Source organism: Ruditapes philippinarum, unplaced genomic scaffold (genome assembly GCF_026571515.1).
Source record: "Ruditapes philippinarum isolate M1 unplaced genomic scaffold, ASM2657151v2 ctg4302_1_1_1_1, whole genome shotgun sequence".
Classification (NCBI taxonomy): Eukaryota; Metazoa; Mollusca; class Bivalvia; order Venerida; family Veneridae; genus Ruditapes; species Ruditapes philippinarum.
In genome coordinates, this window is record NW_026866175.1 from 93,293 (window position 1) to 107,750 (window position 14,458).

The 14,458-nt window shown below is 29.2% G+C and overlaps 1 protein-coding gene across 1 annotated transcript in view; it reads left to right on the forward strand.

Moving 5' to 3' along the window:
• Positions 1-14,150, forward strand: part of LOC132731545 (uncharacterized) — a 90,063-nt gene extending 75,913 nt beyond the window's left edge. The window contains exons 8-9 of the mRNA XM_060717737.1: positions 10,357-10,440; positions 14,023-14,150. Of these exons, the coding sequence (XP_060573720.1) occupies positions 10,357-10,440; positions 14,023-14,135 (197 nt within the window). The 3' untranslated portion in view covers positions 14,136-14,150. The remainder of the gene's footprint in view (positions 1-10,356; positions 10,441-14,022) is intronic.
• Positions 14,151-14,458: the final 308 nt, after the last annotated feature.

Here is a 14,458-nt window from a genome sequence, read left to right on the forward strand (position 1 = left end):
TATGTAATTCCTTTTTATTAGGATTTAATTCCAGTATTTTCAGTAGAATTTGTGAATCGTTGAGTCAAAAAGATTTCAGCACAGAGATCAGAACATACGCTTTTTTAATAAGTGTGAGTCTTATCCACTATTATTCTTTAATTATCATCCATATACTTGTATAACATTTTACAATTGGTGTGGATATTAAGATTGATGAAGTCAATTACATAATATAAAATAGTCATTTGACTTCACAAATGAACACTATGTGTCGAAATGTTATATGCAGAACGTCGTTTGTTCTCCTCAAGTGCCCTCTGTGCCTGCAATAATGCACAAGGGTGTTTCAGGTACTCCGTTAACAGTAAAGCTTGAACATATACTGAGTTTTTGCGACGTACCCCTCCCCCCTAAGCAATGTTCAGTTTTATATAAAATGCTTATGCAGTAGGTACAATTTTTGATATATGTTGATCATAGAAGTATTATAAATTAAACTATCATATACATTGTTTCCACTATTTTATTACCAATGGACAGACACTCGGTTCCTCCCTTACATTAATTCATTTACGTGTTGAACGTAGAAAGCAGTTTCATGAGATAAAGACTTGAAGTATTTGTTTTAACCAGTACAAGCCATTCAATATATCAAAATAACTTTATTTCTTTTATTTTATGTGTTTTAGAATGAATGTGTCATTTTTTGAATTAATGTTTTTCGTGTATGGAATATATTAGATTTCAGAATTAGTACAAATGAATAACTTCGCACTTTTGTTATACTTTTATTTTGCATTTGACAGAAACAAAATACAGAATGAATATTTCAAGGAATACCTTTACCTTTACTAGCTTTACTAGCATATAACAGTGTTCCATATGATGGCAATACTGTATATTCAAATACACGACTACTTACATTTTCCACATATCTATTGTGTTTTACTTAATATAAACCCCCCAAAAAGCTTTATACCATATGTATACTGGTGTGTCCAAGCTATATAATCAAAACATGTTTTAATATATATTTATGATGTTTTTTTCTTTCTCAGATATCATAACACATAGATATAATTTGAATATATGCACAGTTAATAAAATATCAAAGAATTGTATAGTGCTAAGTAAGTTTCTTCTTAACGTCATAATAACCGGTTTAAGGTAACCTATTCGTCAAAATATCTGGTGTTGAGTATTTTCACAAAGTATAACTGAGTTTAAAATCGATTTTTATAAACATACGGTCTAAAGGCTTCAGGAATATCAGTGTATTTGGCGGATGTATACTTAACGCACACAAATTGTTATAAACAATATCTTTTCAAAACTGATTAAGCGACAGGTATATAATTTCATTTTGATTATATTTGTTTTTTCTTTATGTTTAAAATTTATTTAAGCTCTACGTCAATATTACCGGCGTAAATATCTTAATTTGAATATGTTTTACGTATGTTTATATACTGATGGTTATATTTTCAACTGACAGACATATTATTCTGTTTTTATTGATCAAATTGTGTTTATATCCACTAAACTGTTTACATTTACTTCCAAGTTATAAAATGTGTCTTTCAAAAATAACATGATATATGCACAGTTATAAACAATATAAACGTTAATATAAAATGGGTTATCAACCCGAAAACATAGTATCAACAATCATTGCAATACTTTAAACAATAGCCACCGCCAGGCGGGGGCAACGCTCGACTTTTTACTTTCTCTAAAAGCAAACAAAGAAATGTTTGAACAAAATCTTAACGTTTCCTTTCCATAAAATTAATCGGTCTGTCTTGTCACATTAGTTTTGTCTATATATTTTGTATATATAAATATACTAAATTATATATATAAATAGAAACTCGCAATTCTATAAATGGAAAATTCTATAAATAGAAACATACAATTTTATAAACAGAAACACGCAATTCTATAAATACAAAATTCAATAAAAAGATACACGTGGTAGAGTCACGTGGTGGACTGACGTGGTGGTGACACGTGGTAGAGTCACGAAGTGGTGTCACGTGGTAGAGTCACGTGATGGAGTCACGTAGTGGAGTCACGTAGTGAAGTCACGTGATGGAATCACATGGTGAAGGCACATGGTAAAGTCAGGTGGTAAAGTCACGTGGTAAAGTCATGTGGTGAAGTCACGTGGTTGAGTCACGTGGTGGAATCACGTGGTGTAGTCACGTGGTGAAGTCATGTGGTGGAGTCACGTGGTGGAATCATGTGGTGGTGTCACGTGGTGATGTCATGTGAAGTCACGTGGTAAAGTCACGTAGTGAAGTCACAACAAGGTCTTGTCCTTAAGTATGTTATGTTATAATATAAAGTTGATCCCTTCAATAATAGCAAAGTTACAGCCAGTTACAGCCAAAACAATGAAAATTTAAATAATTTGAACTTTAAAGTCAAGGTCATTAATGAGTGAAAGTCAAGGTCTGTCTGGTTATTTTTAAGGGTTATCCTTGAAGATTATTATGTTCAAGTTTGAAGACAATCCATTTAAAAATAACAAAGTTACAGCCAATAATAGCCAAAAAATAAAAATTTCAATAATTTGACCTTCAAAGTCAAGGTCATTTATGAGTGAAGGTCAAGGTCTGTCTGGTAATTTTAAGGGATATCCTTGAAGATTATTATGTTTAATTTTGAAGACAATCCATTCAAAACTAACAAAGTTACAGCCAAAAACAGCATGAACAAGCAAAATTTGGACTTTCAACCTTCAAGGTCAATGTCATTTATGGATGAAGGTCAAGGTAAGTGTAGTCTACTGAAAGGTCTTGTCCCAAGGGTTGTTGTGGCCAAGTATGAAGACAATACACCAAGAAATAAAAAAAAGTTATGATCCAGGTAAAAGTTTGCGGACGGCAACGGCAACGCCGGCGCGACTATAACAATACCTCTACTTTTTTTTTCAAAAAAAAAAAGTCAAGCTAATAACACACAAGATTATTTTATCATTTATACTTTAACAACATCGTTTAAATAAATTTGATATTTCATTGTAGAATAAAGTTATTTATAAACTGTTCAATTACCAATATCATGATTTAACCGTGATTATGTTTATATCGGTCATTTATATGAACGCAAATTGTCGTATGACAATTAAGTTACCCGCAATTTGTTTTTGTTACGAAACAATAATACTTTAATGTTCAAGCGTTGGAAAATCAAGGATATGCATATTTATCTTATCAGTTTTGCACTAAGAAAAGTATGTTGCTTTATTTTATCAAAATTGACAACTTATATGATTGTTTTCAGGTAAAGATTGTTTCGGGGGAACAGAAGTACCGTCAGTTATTTTTAAACGAATAAATCACCTTGTGTTTGAACGAGGTTTGAGGGATATGTGGCAGGAAACTTAAATTCAATTTTGCAGTTATATCAGATATCTATACACATTTGTATCTTTGTTAATTAAATATAACTTTAAATTTTGTTTACTCGCAATTAGATAGTTAAGTGTTAAGATGACAAAAGAGATACACATTTATACACACTCTGAACGATATATATAATTGTTTATCAACCCGGAAGTTTAATGCGAAATAGTTTAAACCTCAAAAAATAACTTCACATTGAAAGCGAAGCGAAAAAAATCAACACATTTTACTAAATTCATAAATCAGAAGATATTATCATTACATGGTTATTCTGCATACATTTAATAAATATATATAATAACTGTAAAGATAACTTTTTTTATTGAGAAATATTCTCGTCAGTCAATTTGTATCGGTTTTGTTTGAATAATGAATTGTTTCCGGATTCCGGATTCCATGGCAGGTAAGGCAATATATATATTTTACATATACTCGTATCATATCTTGAATTGCAACAGTATAACGAATCATGCAATACTGTTTATACGCTCATTTTCTTGAGATTTAAACCACACTAAAACCATCAAAAGGTATGGTTTAACACTACAAATGTACTTGTCATTAACAATACTGTCCTTATGTAGACTTCATAACTAAACGTTGAAATACTTGGCGTTGTGTATTCAAATATCAATATTTATATTACCGACATATACTTGGAAGAAAAAAAAACAACATGTGTTAGAAAGAAGTGAGTCATTTTACATAGATATCAATAAACGAATATCTCATTAACGTATATTGATTTTATACCAAATACAGATACAATGATGTTTCGAGTATGAAAATCAATTAATAAGAATAAAGAAAAATAAAAGATAATAATATGTATTATTATAATCATCGGTGTTGTTTATTTTGCAATTAAAAGAAAAGATTACGGATATCGAGTATTTTATATTTGCTTGCACATACAAATAATGTTTATGTAATGTTTTATGGCATATATCTCGAAGAAAATATCATAGTTAAAAGTAACACCGCTATGACTAATATAAAATTAATTGCCTTGGTTTGCACAGTTTTCGGGAGGTTGTTGTATGTCTGACACTATTTTGTTTAAGTGAGTCTTTTTCACGGGCTACAATAAAAACAATTGTGTTTTGTTTTGCCTTAAAATGCTTTACTTTTGTGGTTTTTTTTAAACTTAGCATTTTCATATAATAAAACAATGTTTGACAATGAGCCACGTTCCATATGTGAAATTCAGGTGAATATTGCATCATAAAAATTCAATAGCTGGTAGCCTATGCAGGCAAGACAAACAAATTATGAAATGCAATGTCCTCTTTATTTCATTAGTTATTTTAGAAGTCTGCCTTTGAGCATATAATCATTAACTTACAGAGAGATATTCATCAACTTCCTTCCATAAAATTAATTCAGTTACAGCATGGCTGTAGATCAATTTAGCACGTATTTTATGACAGTATCAAAGATTGCTAAAAATAAACATACACAATTGGTGATATGTTAATAAATATCATAAAAGGTATATTTGTATATACAGATAACAAATGATATACAAAGGATACAGTTTTTGTCAAGTAGATTTAAGATGAACTATTTATGAATGCTACTTTAAAATTTATGACTTACAGGTACGGTGTTGTTAAAACATTATGGAAGTTCCTGGTCAAAAAGTGTCGAAGGAAAAAGATGCCAAACTGTGTTGTTTATGTGAAGATTTTGACATAACAACATATGCGGATGGGTTTTGCGTAGAATGTGAAGTTTACTTTTGCAACTCATGTTTCGTGAAACACAAAGGACGTAAGATTAGTAGAAATCATTCCTTAGTAATAGTAGATGAGTCGCATTCAGTGAAAGTAACGGTTGGTGATACGTATGAAACGTGTCAAGAGCACAGTGGAGAAATTGTGAAATATTATTGCCAAAAGCATGACCAAGTTGGCTGTGGAGAATGCATAATTGTATGTCATAATGGATGCAAGTTAGAACTCATTCGTAACAAAGCTGCTGATTATGATAATAGTCAGGAATTTAGAAATCTAAGAGAGGAGATGAATAAATACATAAAAGAGGCTGAAGATAGTTTATCATTGGTAGCGATCAACCGGCAACAGCTTGCCAAGTCCTATGAGCAATTCGTTCGCGACGTGGAGGCATTCACAAACCAGGTAATTGAGCGTATAAACATAATGAGGCAGAAGGTTCTGAGTCAGGCTAAAAACGTTATGTTGAATGACAAGAGGAAAATAGACGATTTACAGAAAGATACTGATGACTTAATAGCTGATTTGACACGCCAAAACAATCTAATTGAGTCGAAATGCGATACACCGAACAAGCTCTTTGTATCTTGTCTACAAGTGAAACCAGAATTAAAAAGAACCCAGCATAATTTGGTTTGCTTAAGAAAGAAGTATAAGTTTATGCAAGACAAAACTCTAGCTGAATCTATTACAGAAAACAAGGTGATCGGAACGCTCATTGAACAGTCGTCGGAAAAAAGTATGCAATTTTTACTTTTGTAGTTGTTTTTGTTTGTCTGGGCTTTTTTTCCATTTACAATGAAATGTCTTTTTATGAAACATATCATATTATTAAGAATATGAAAAACGTACAAAAATAATGTGTATCATTTAAACATATTTTAGTAACCGTTTAACAATCATCTGATAAATATAACGATTATATTTTATTTGAACATGAACACATGACATGTTTTTTAATTTGATGTTGCTCTGTGTTCAGCTGTCTCCATTTGAGATATTTTAGTTAACCATCGTATTTGAGTGTAATATTTATGCATTTTAGGTAAACAACATCAACATGAATTCAAGCAAATTGATTCGGCTGATGAAGAACAAGTTCGTAATCCTTCTCCTCAGGCAAGTCAATATAAGAATTTCCATTTAAAATCTTATTACCATCATAATTATAATATTTATATATGAAACGATTTACAAGAAACACAAGAAAGAAAAGGTGAACATACAACAACAAATTGTAACGTTCAGGACTGTCATTGACGCAAAAATACCTTGAATATGCAAACATATAAAACATCATATTGACTTATTGACCTAATGTCAAAATAACAACACCCGACAGATCAAAATAGGCATACATGGACACGTGACATTTATGGATACATGCAGAGTCATAAAAGTGACACTTCGCTTCAGATTTAAATATTTTAATTTCTGTCAAAGCAAATTATGGATTAAATCCGAAAAGGAATGTTATCACCTGAGATAAATAATAATAATTCGTAATAAGGTGCATATACTGTAGATAAGAGGGTATTTACCCATATATCTGAAATAACTCCGAAAATACAAACAGGGTACTGAAAAGGGGAAAAACCCTTGTAAGGCTAAATGGGTCTGTCATGCACAACCTGACTTGTATGTAAGCGCTGTTAACATTGATATGAAAATCAATGTTTATTTATTTATTTAATTATTTATTTATTTATTAGTTATGTATTTATCTTTTTATTTATTTTGTATTATTTATTTATTTCACTTTTTATTTGTTGTAATTTATTTTTTCTATTTATTAATTTTCTTATTTATTATGATATATCACTATTATTTTAAATAATGTGATTTATATCCAAAGATGAAATCATTATCTTTGGTATCGCAATAACACATTCCTTTTGTTGTTCTCCGAGTATATAATAATGTGTCAAATACAATTTATTCTAAGAAACAAGATTAGCATATGGACATGTTTTAATTTAGATAACATCTTTATCTATTTGTGCAGCATGCACAAAGTGAAATGAGAAACAAGCAGATTGGTAAGTTATATTTCTCAACTAAATTTTATGTAAACACTTATTTTTCAACTTTATTGTTTGGCATTTATCAATTTACCGCGCAAACAGAAATTAAGACAATGTTTTTATCTTTGCCTCATTACTTAATTTTATATCATTTCTGTCAAACATGCACGGGGTATACCTATAATGAAATTTTATAACACATTTATCTAATTTGAATTACTTACATCAATGTTTCTGAAATATTCTAAATGTTAGCTATCAACATTATAATGTTTAAATATGTCTAGTATTATGTAATCCTTTAACGTTTATTGTATTAAAAAATGAAGTGGCAGAGACATGTACAAGAGAAGATACGATGAATGTTATAGCGCCCCAAAAGCTTCAAGTGAGTTATTTATATCGTAAATGTTTAAGTGAAAACACATTAATATACTTCATCGTGATGGCAGTAAATTTCACTTTTTCTTTCTGGCAAATATTATCGGTATTTCGGCATATATTGCGGATTTTATGTCAAAGCTTCCTTTCAGGGGCATAAGTAAATTTTCAGTTGCAGCTCTTGTTTGTTTATTAATATAGTATACCTCATCATTCAGTTGTAAGAATTTCAGTTAAAACAATGTTAATAGATTGCAATTTTAGAATCAAGTTAAAATTTAAGTTAACGGCAACTCACATTCAACCTAGGTATATAAAAAAGTTAATGATTTGTGGGTGTAATTTCATTCAAAAGTGTATATTCTTTATACAAAATGTATGATTAATGAACATTATATTAGCAATCACGTTAAGGAGGAAAAATGGTTTATATAAAATACCGTGTCACTTGAGTTTTGCTTACATATAAAATGGACGTTAACATATACTCATTTTTGTTGTACAAATACGAAGACTGATTCAGTAAAATGCCTGAGTTATTTATAAGTCAGTTAAATTTACAATAAAAAAAAGTGTGTAGATATATTAATGTACTTGTAAAGTTAAACATATATGTTCTTTAAGACTTGGCATAATTTAACTGCATCAAATCAACTGCAAAGCTGAAGTACTTTCTGACTTCAGAGCAAACGGTTTTATGTGATCAATCTATAAAATTATCTAAAAAGAAATATAATTAATAATGCGTATGGATTTTTTAACCATTTTACCCAGGTTCTACTAATATCAATTATTTTAAGTTGTAAAACATGAGCCAACAATCCCCCATGTTTAAAATAATTGCCAGATAATTGGTGATATCTTTTAATAGCTGCCATTTTTTGCTTTTTTTGCTTTTGCTTTTAAAAAAGTCATGCATTTTCGTAACAACCTGTGAATTATAAACAATCTTCCTTACAAATTGTGAAGTATAGAACGTAGCTTCTCTCTGTATTTACCATAACGAAATTAAATGTGCATGAGCCTGATAGAAGCAAAAAAGGTTCAAAAGAGATAGACGAGGGTTAGGTGAAGGTTCAATTTAAATTAAATTTGATTTATTCAAGTTTCGATTTATTTACATAACTGCACAATTAGGGTTGTTTAATCAAAGAATGCCATGTGTATATTTTTATTTGAAGATTTTTAAAATATAGTTTTCTATTTTTCCGTTACTCACTTAAATGTGTGTTTTTTTTCAGCCATTACTTAACAGAAAACTAGTTTGCAAAAATCTAAAAATGGACGGCGAATGTCTCAGGTCAATATTTTATTTTATTTTGTTTTCAAATCAAACCCGTATCTGTTACGATGTACTATAAGATGATGCAAGTAAAAATAAAGTTATTTTTAAAGCTTTATGTAATAGTAAGCATAATGAAAGATTGACATATCTATAGTTATATATTTCGATTAAGAACAAAGAAAGAACGAAAATGATATCAATTGCATAAAATATACGTTTCCAAGTTATTTATACCGTAAATGTGATAAACTGTTACCGTATTTTATTGTATATATCTAATTTTTGTTTTCATGAAAGTGTTATTATGCCCATTAGAGGGTACATAGTGACTGAAAAGGTAAAAGTCAAAATTTCAAAAAAGTCAAACGTTTTTATTTAGACATGTCATTCCTTTCAGTCTTATAATTTGCTATATATGAAAGCTAAAATCAACTCAAGTGCCGCAAGGAAATATAAATATCCAACGGGATTTATTGGTAACGTTCATTTTTTAAGAACAAGTGGTGTAGTCTCTATATATATTTTAAACATATTTATATTGTAATGATCACATTTGCAAAGGTAAATTGTTGATTAATCAACATTTAATCAGTCAATCTCTTGAAAAAATACAGTTAAATCAGATCATCTTGACAGTGACAAAATGTTAACAATGTCACTTTAAACATAAATATTGATAACATAGACATTAGGTCCTGCTACAATTTCTTCTTTCAATGTTTTCATTACATATAAAGTATAATTGACATGAATAACACAAGATAATCATCAGCACCTTAAACAAACTTATTAAATAACTAACTTAGAATTTTCGTCAAATTAAGTTAACACTAAAAAGTAACGGTAATTGATATATCAGCAAATAGGCATGGGTTGACACACAATGAAAACAAAAATGCAATCGGGATTATAAACAGTTCTTCATACTCTTTCTTTATAAATCATGATTTGCAACAATATAAATCATGATTTGCAACAAATGATTACGAGTAATATATATTTGTTTTTTACATTTGTTGCAGTTATACTGCGGTTGAACATAATGGTATTGGATTGTATGTGTTCAAGGAGATTGCACGTAATGAAACATCTATTGAAATTGAGATATTAAGAATGGGTACAAGCGGGTCTTTAGGTACCATTTAATATATACTTATTGTATAAATATGCGAACGGCTTATAAAGTCAGTTCGTACAATAATAAAAAATAATTCATAATTGCTCGTATTAATCAATAACTACACCATTTTGGCTAACACGTCATTGTTATAGTTGGTGTTTATTCATTAGTAACATTTTATATTTTACATAACGATTTTTCTGTAACGTTGTGTGTAGCCTTTTTCATTTAAATTCAAATAGTGTTAATGATTTATTTGTAATAAATAGAAATGTATCACCATATCAAATGAAATGTTAGATTAGTTTTTATTAACACTTTCAATTTAAGTTGAAAACGTTTGTTGTTATATTTCCGTCACGTACACATAGGTTAAAGAAAATAAAAATAGAACGTGTAGTATATATTTATATTCTAGCTATTGGTGTAGTGCCAGATAACTATCCTGACAATCTTCTACCGGGCGTAGGCAATATTCCTGTGGATACCATTCAGACGGCAAGTATGTATCGACAACTTTATTGTCTAAATATTTATTATTTTGTTCTGTCTTTAAGTTACTGATGTGTGTATGATTGAAAGAAAACAGTAGTATGAATGCATACATCATTAAAACTTAAAACAGGTTAATAAAAATAACTTTTCTTTCCTTTTTTATCATTTCGTAAACCTTTTAGAAATGTACTCGTATTAAAATGCAATATATGGACAAAAATAACAAAATTTAGCAAACTATAGTTAAAACCTTAGCTTGAAATATTGTCATTTGCTTGGTACTTGACCAGATGTTAAAGTATAAGGTGTCAATTTTGTTTAAGCATAAGCTTTTAGTAGACTAAGGTTTAAATGTGTCACATGAAATGTATCCTAGTTACATTCACTAGCTTCTGTACATGTAAAACAAAACTATTCTTTCCATCACTCGGTAATTTTCCTTAAATATGAATATGCAATGAGTGCTTTTATTCAATAATTATTCATTATATGTATTAGCAGATTCAAAACAGTTATTATGTATGACTTAGAATGAAACTTTCTGCTGACAATAAATAACAATTACATTTCTATAAATACCATGTTCCGGAGTCTCCAGTTTACGTAACTAACGAACGTTTTCCAAATGTTAAGTAAACGGAGAGTTTTCGTTTCCAAGAAATTTTACAACCATATTCTTATTAAATGTATGTTAGGAATGTTTAACTTAGTCTCTGTTATTATCTTAATTTATGTTTGAGTATTTTACACTATTGGGACAGTATTTCTGTAGTATAAGCATTTTTTTCTGTATTATTCTATTCGAATTGTGTTCTACAATTGCAGTTGATTTAACACATACATGTACTTAATTTTGAAATAGTTTCTGTGATTTAAGACCTTCCGAAACATTTTCTTTTCGAATTTAGGAAATACATGTCCACCCATCTTAAACAAGATAAACACAGTTAGGGTTTAAATGAATGTGTAATTAATTGTCATCAGAACCGTAAACCTAACAGGTGTCTTTTGTCTTCAAGTCTTGAATCTAATTAGTTCATTCTGAAAAAAATGTCAAACTCGATCAGCGATTTCATATCATACGAGAGATGATCAATAATAATGTAGACTTTTGATGTGACTGATAAATGGTTCAACACATCGTATATAAAATAATGTCATCATTAATGTAATTACGTCAAGCAAATTCTTACAAAATATTTGAAAATAACAAGTCATTGAAAAAGTACATACAAAACAAAATGGTCAATGTGGTCTACCTGGTAAACGTCGTAGATCATTTCATAACGTCTTTTGCGTAGTTACTTTAGGCGCCGTTTATAAAAAAAGTAAATTGTGAACCATACAACTATTTGTTCAAATTTTTATTCACATTAATTTTACTTTTTACTGCAATGAATATATTGTTGGAAAATATCTGTAATTCACTGATGTTAATAAATGCGACACCCTTACTAGTAGCCTAAATTTTAAGGTATCAGAACCGCATTTCCTATGGAGTTTCTTTTTTGTTCATGGGTGAATATATGCCACCGTAATACACCGTAGCCATATCAGGCGAACACACACTAATTGATAAATAGATAGTGTGGACAATTGGTTTATCTAACGCGTTTAAAAGCGTGCACAACTTTAAATTAAATTTAAAGTAAAATCCACAATGAATGTATTCAACACACTGTACACTCTTTATGTAGGTTTGCTATAATAATTAAATATTATGTTATTGGAGACATATATATTTAGTGATATATCATAATTACATCCAATTAAATGAGATTTTCAAATTGCTTAATGGTATCCGTTCTTTGATGACTAAACACTCAGTTCTCAGATCGTCAATCGTCATGTGCATCGAATCGAAACTTTACGTCACTTTTGTCACGTCGTATTCTGTATTTTATACACGATCCGATGCTCTTCTGTACTTCCCTTGTCGTCAGAAAACCAGTATTTTTTTAAACAATTAATTTAATAAATAGAATAAATATTACAATTGATGATCGTTAGACAATATTACAATAGTATTTAATAAGATGTTATCTTTATTTTTGACAATTGGTAACATTTAGAAAGCGAAAACAATTGAATGTTACAATGTACATGCTACATGCCTTTTTTCAAAACCAAAAACAAAGAACAAGACAAACGTATATTCATTTAACGGTAAAAAAACTAACGGGCTAAAGACCTCTCTTAAAATCAAGAATATTTTAAACAAAATCAGAAAAGATTTAGTCCTGGTCTATAGTTATTTCATGTAGAAAGCAAATCTTAAGTTCTTTGATTGAACAAAAATGCCATAACATGAAAACTTGATATACATTATAACGTATAGATGCTTCATTTGATATGTTCAACATTTTATATCGTAAATGATGAGCTGAAATAAAACAGAGTTATTGTCTGATATGCTCATATAAATGAACAATTCAGCCACGAATGTATTTTAGTAATTTATACGAGTATTACCTTTTTCTTAAATACTAGAGTATACGTTAGATAAACAACATATTTTATTTATAAGATTTTTGATTGTGCATTTCGTTTTAAGATAATGAACCGGTTTAAAAAAAGAATGTCGTATTTTATTTGAATATCTCAGCAAAACGTGTTTAATATACCATATTTATGTTAAACGTTACCATGTTTATTATGAATTCATAACTTTGTATAAATAAATAAGGACTTACATTGCTTTAGCAATATGAAAGAAACTATGTGTTTGCAATTTTATAAACGGAAGCCTTAAAATGGTAAGTAATATTAACGCAATTTCACTTTGACATGGTTAGATTGGAAATATTGTTCGAAAATAATGTTTTTATTTGATATATGTTAAGACCAATATATTGAGTGCAATGTAATTCGTAATATTAAAATCGTCCAAAACCGAAAAGCGTTGTAACGTTTCTAACTCAAATCGGGTTTAAAATACCTAACAAATACGATTTCCAATATATTTCTGAGAATATTCCTAAATATGTGTGCAAACCTTTCTGTATTTAGTGTTCAAATTAATCTATGTTAGAAATTTAGATAATATTATCATGATTTTAGGATTTTTGACCTCAGTTGAATTCCTGCAAACACAACATCTGAAATGAATAGAATATTTATCCACGATCAAATGTGTATGTAATTGAACAAGAACAAATATCAAAGTTATTTCAAAATTGTTGAGAATCCACTCACATACATACAACTATTACTTAAAATTACATGATCAAAGTATGAACATAATCTGATTGTAGTTTTGTCACAGTTAATTTACTGTGAATAGCGTTATTTGTTTCATTTACTAGAAAATACTCGTGTTTTTTTTTCTTCACACACACAATAATGAGCTAAAATGACAAGTAATATTACAATGAACTAACTACTAACAGCAATGTATTTTAAATCAGTATGAATGTAAAATATTATTGAATAAAGAACGTTCCTCTTATAAAAGCACTGCCTAGAGTTAAGAGTTTTATATTTGACATATCTGTATTCTCATTTCTACAAATTGACTCAAAGGACTATGACCTTTTTTAATAAATACCATATTCGTTTGTTTAAACATGTCATCTATAATTTATTTAAGGGTATTTAGCGGAAGCAAATCCGGTGAAAAATTTGGAGATGCATGGAAAGTCGGCGATCGAATCAAGTGCACAGTTTATGAGTAAGTATTTTAGCGTTGTTCGTTTCTACTGAGTTGCTTTATTAGATTTAAACAGAAGATTTTTGTATTTTTTTTAATAAAAAAGCCGTCAAACGTTCAAAGTAGACATTATCAATACGGTATGATATGCTATTTCTGATATATCAGAGCAGTGTGACATTAAACATTTCTCAATGTTAACCGTATCATATTGAAATACCGTTTCTTAAATCGATGACTTAAAACATGCGATAAATGTTTCAAACTTTGCAAAACCAGTTTTCAAATTACTTAAGTATTAAGATCAAATTGAAATAAGTTCTTTATTTTACAGTCTGTATTCCGTTCGTATACGTTAGTCCCATAAGTAGATTAG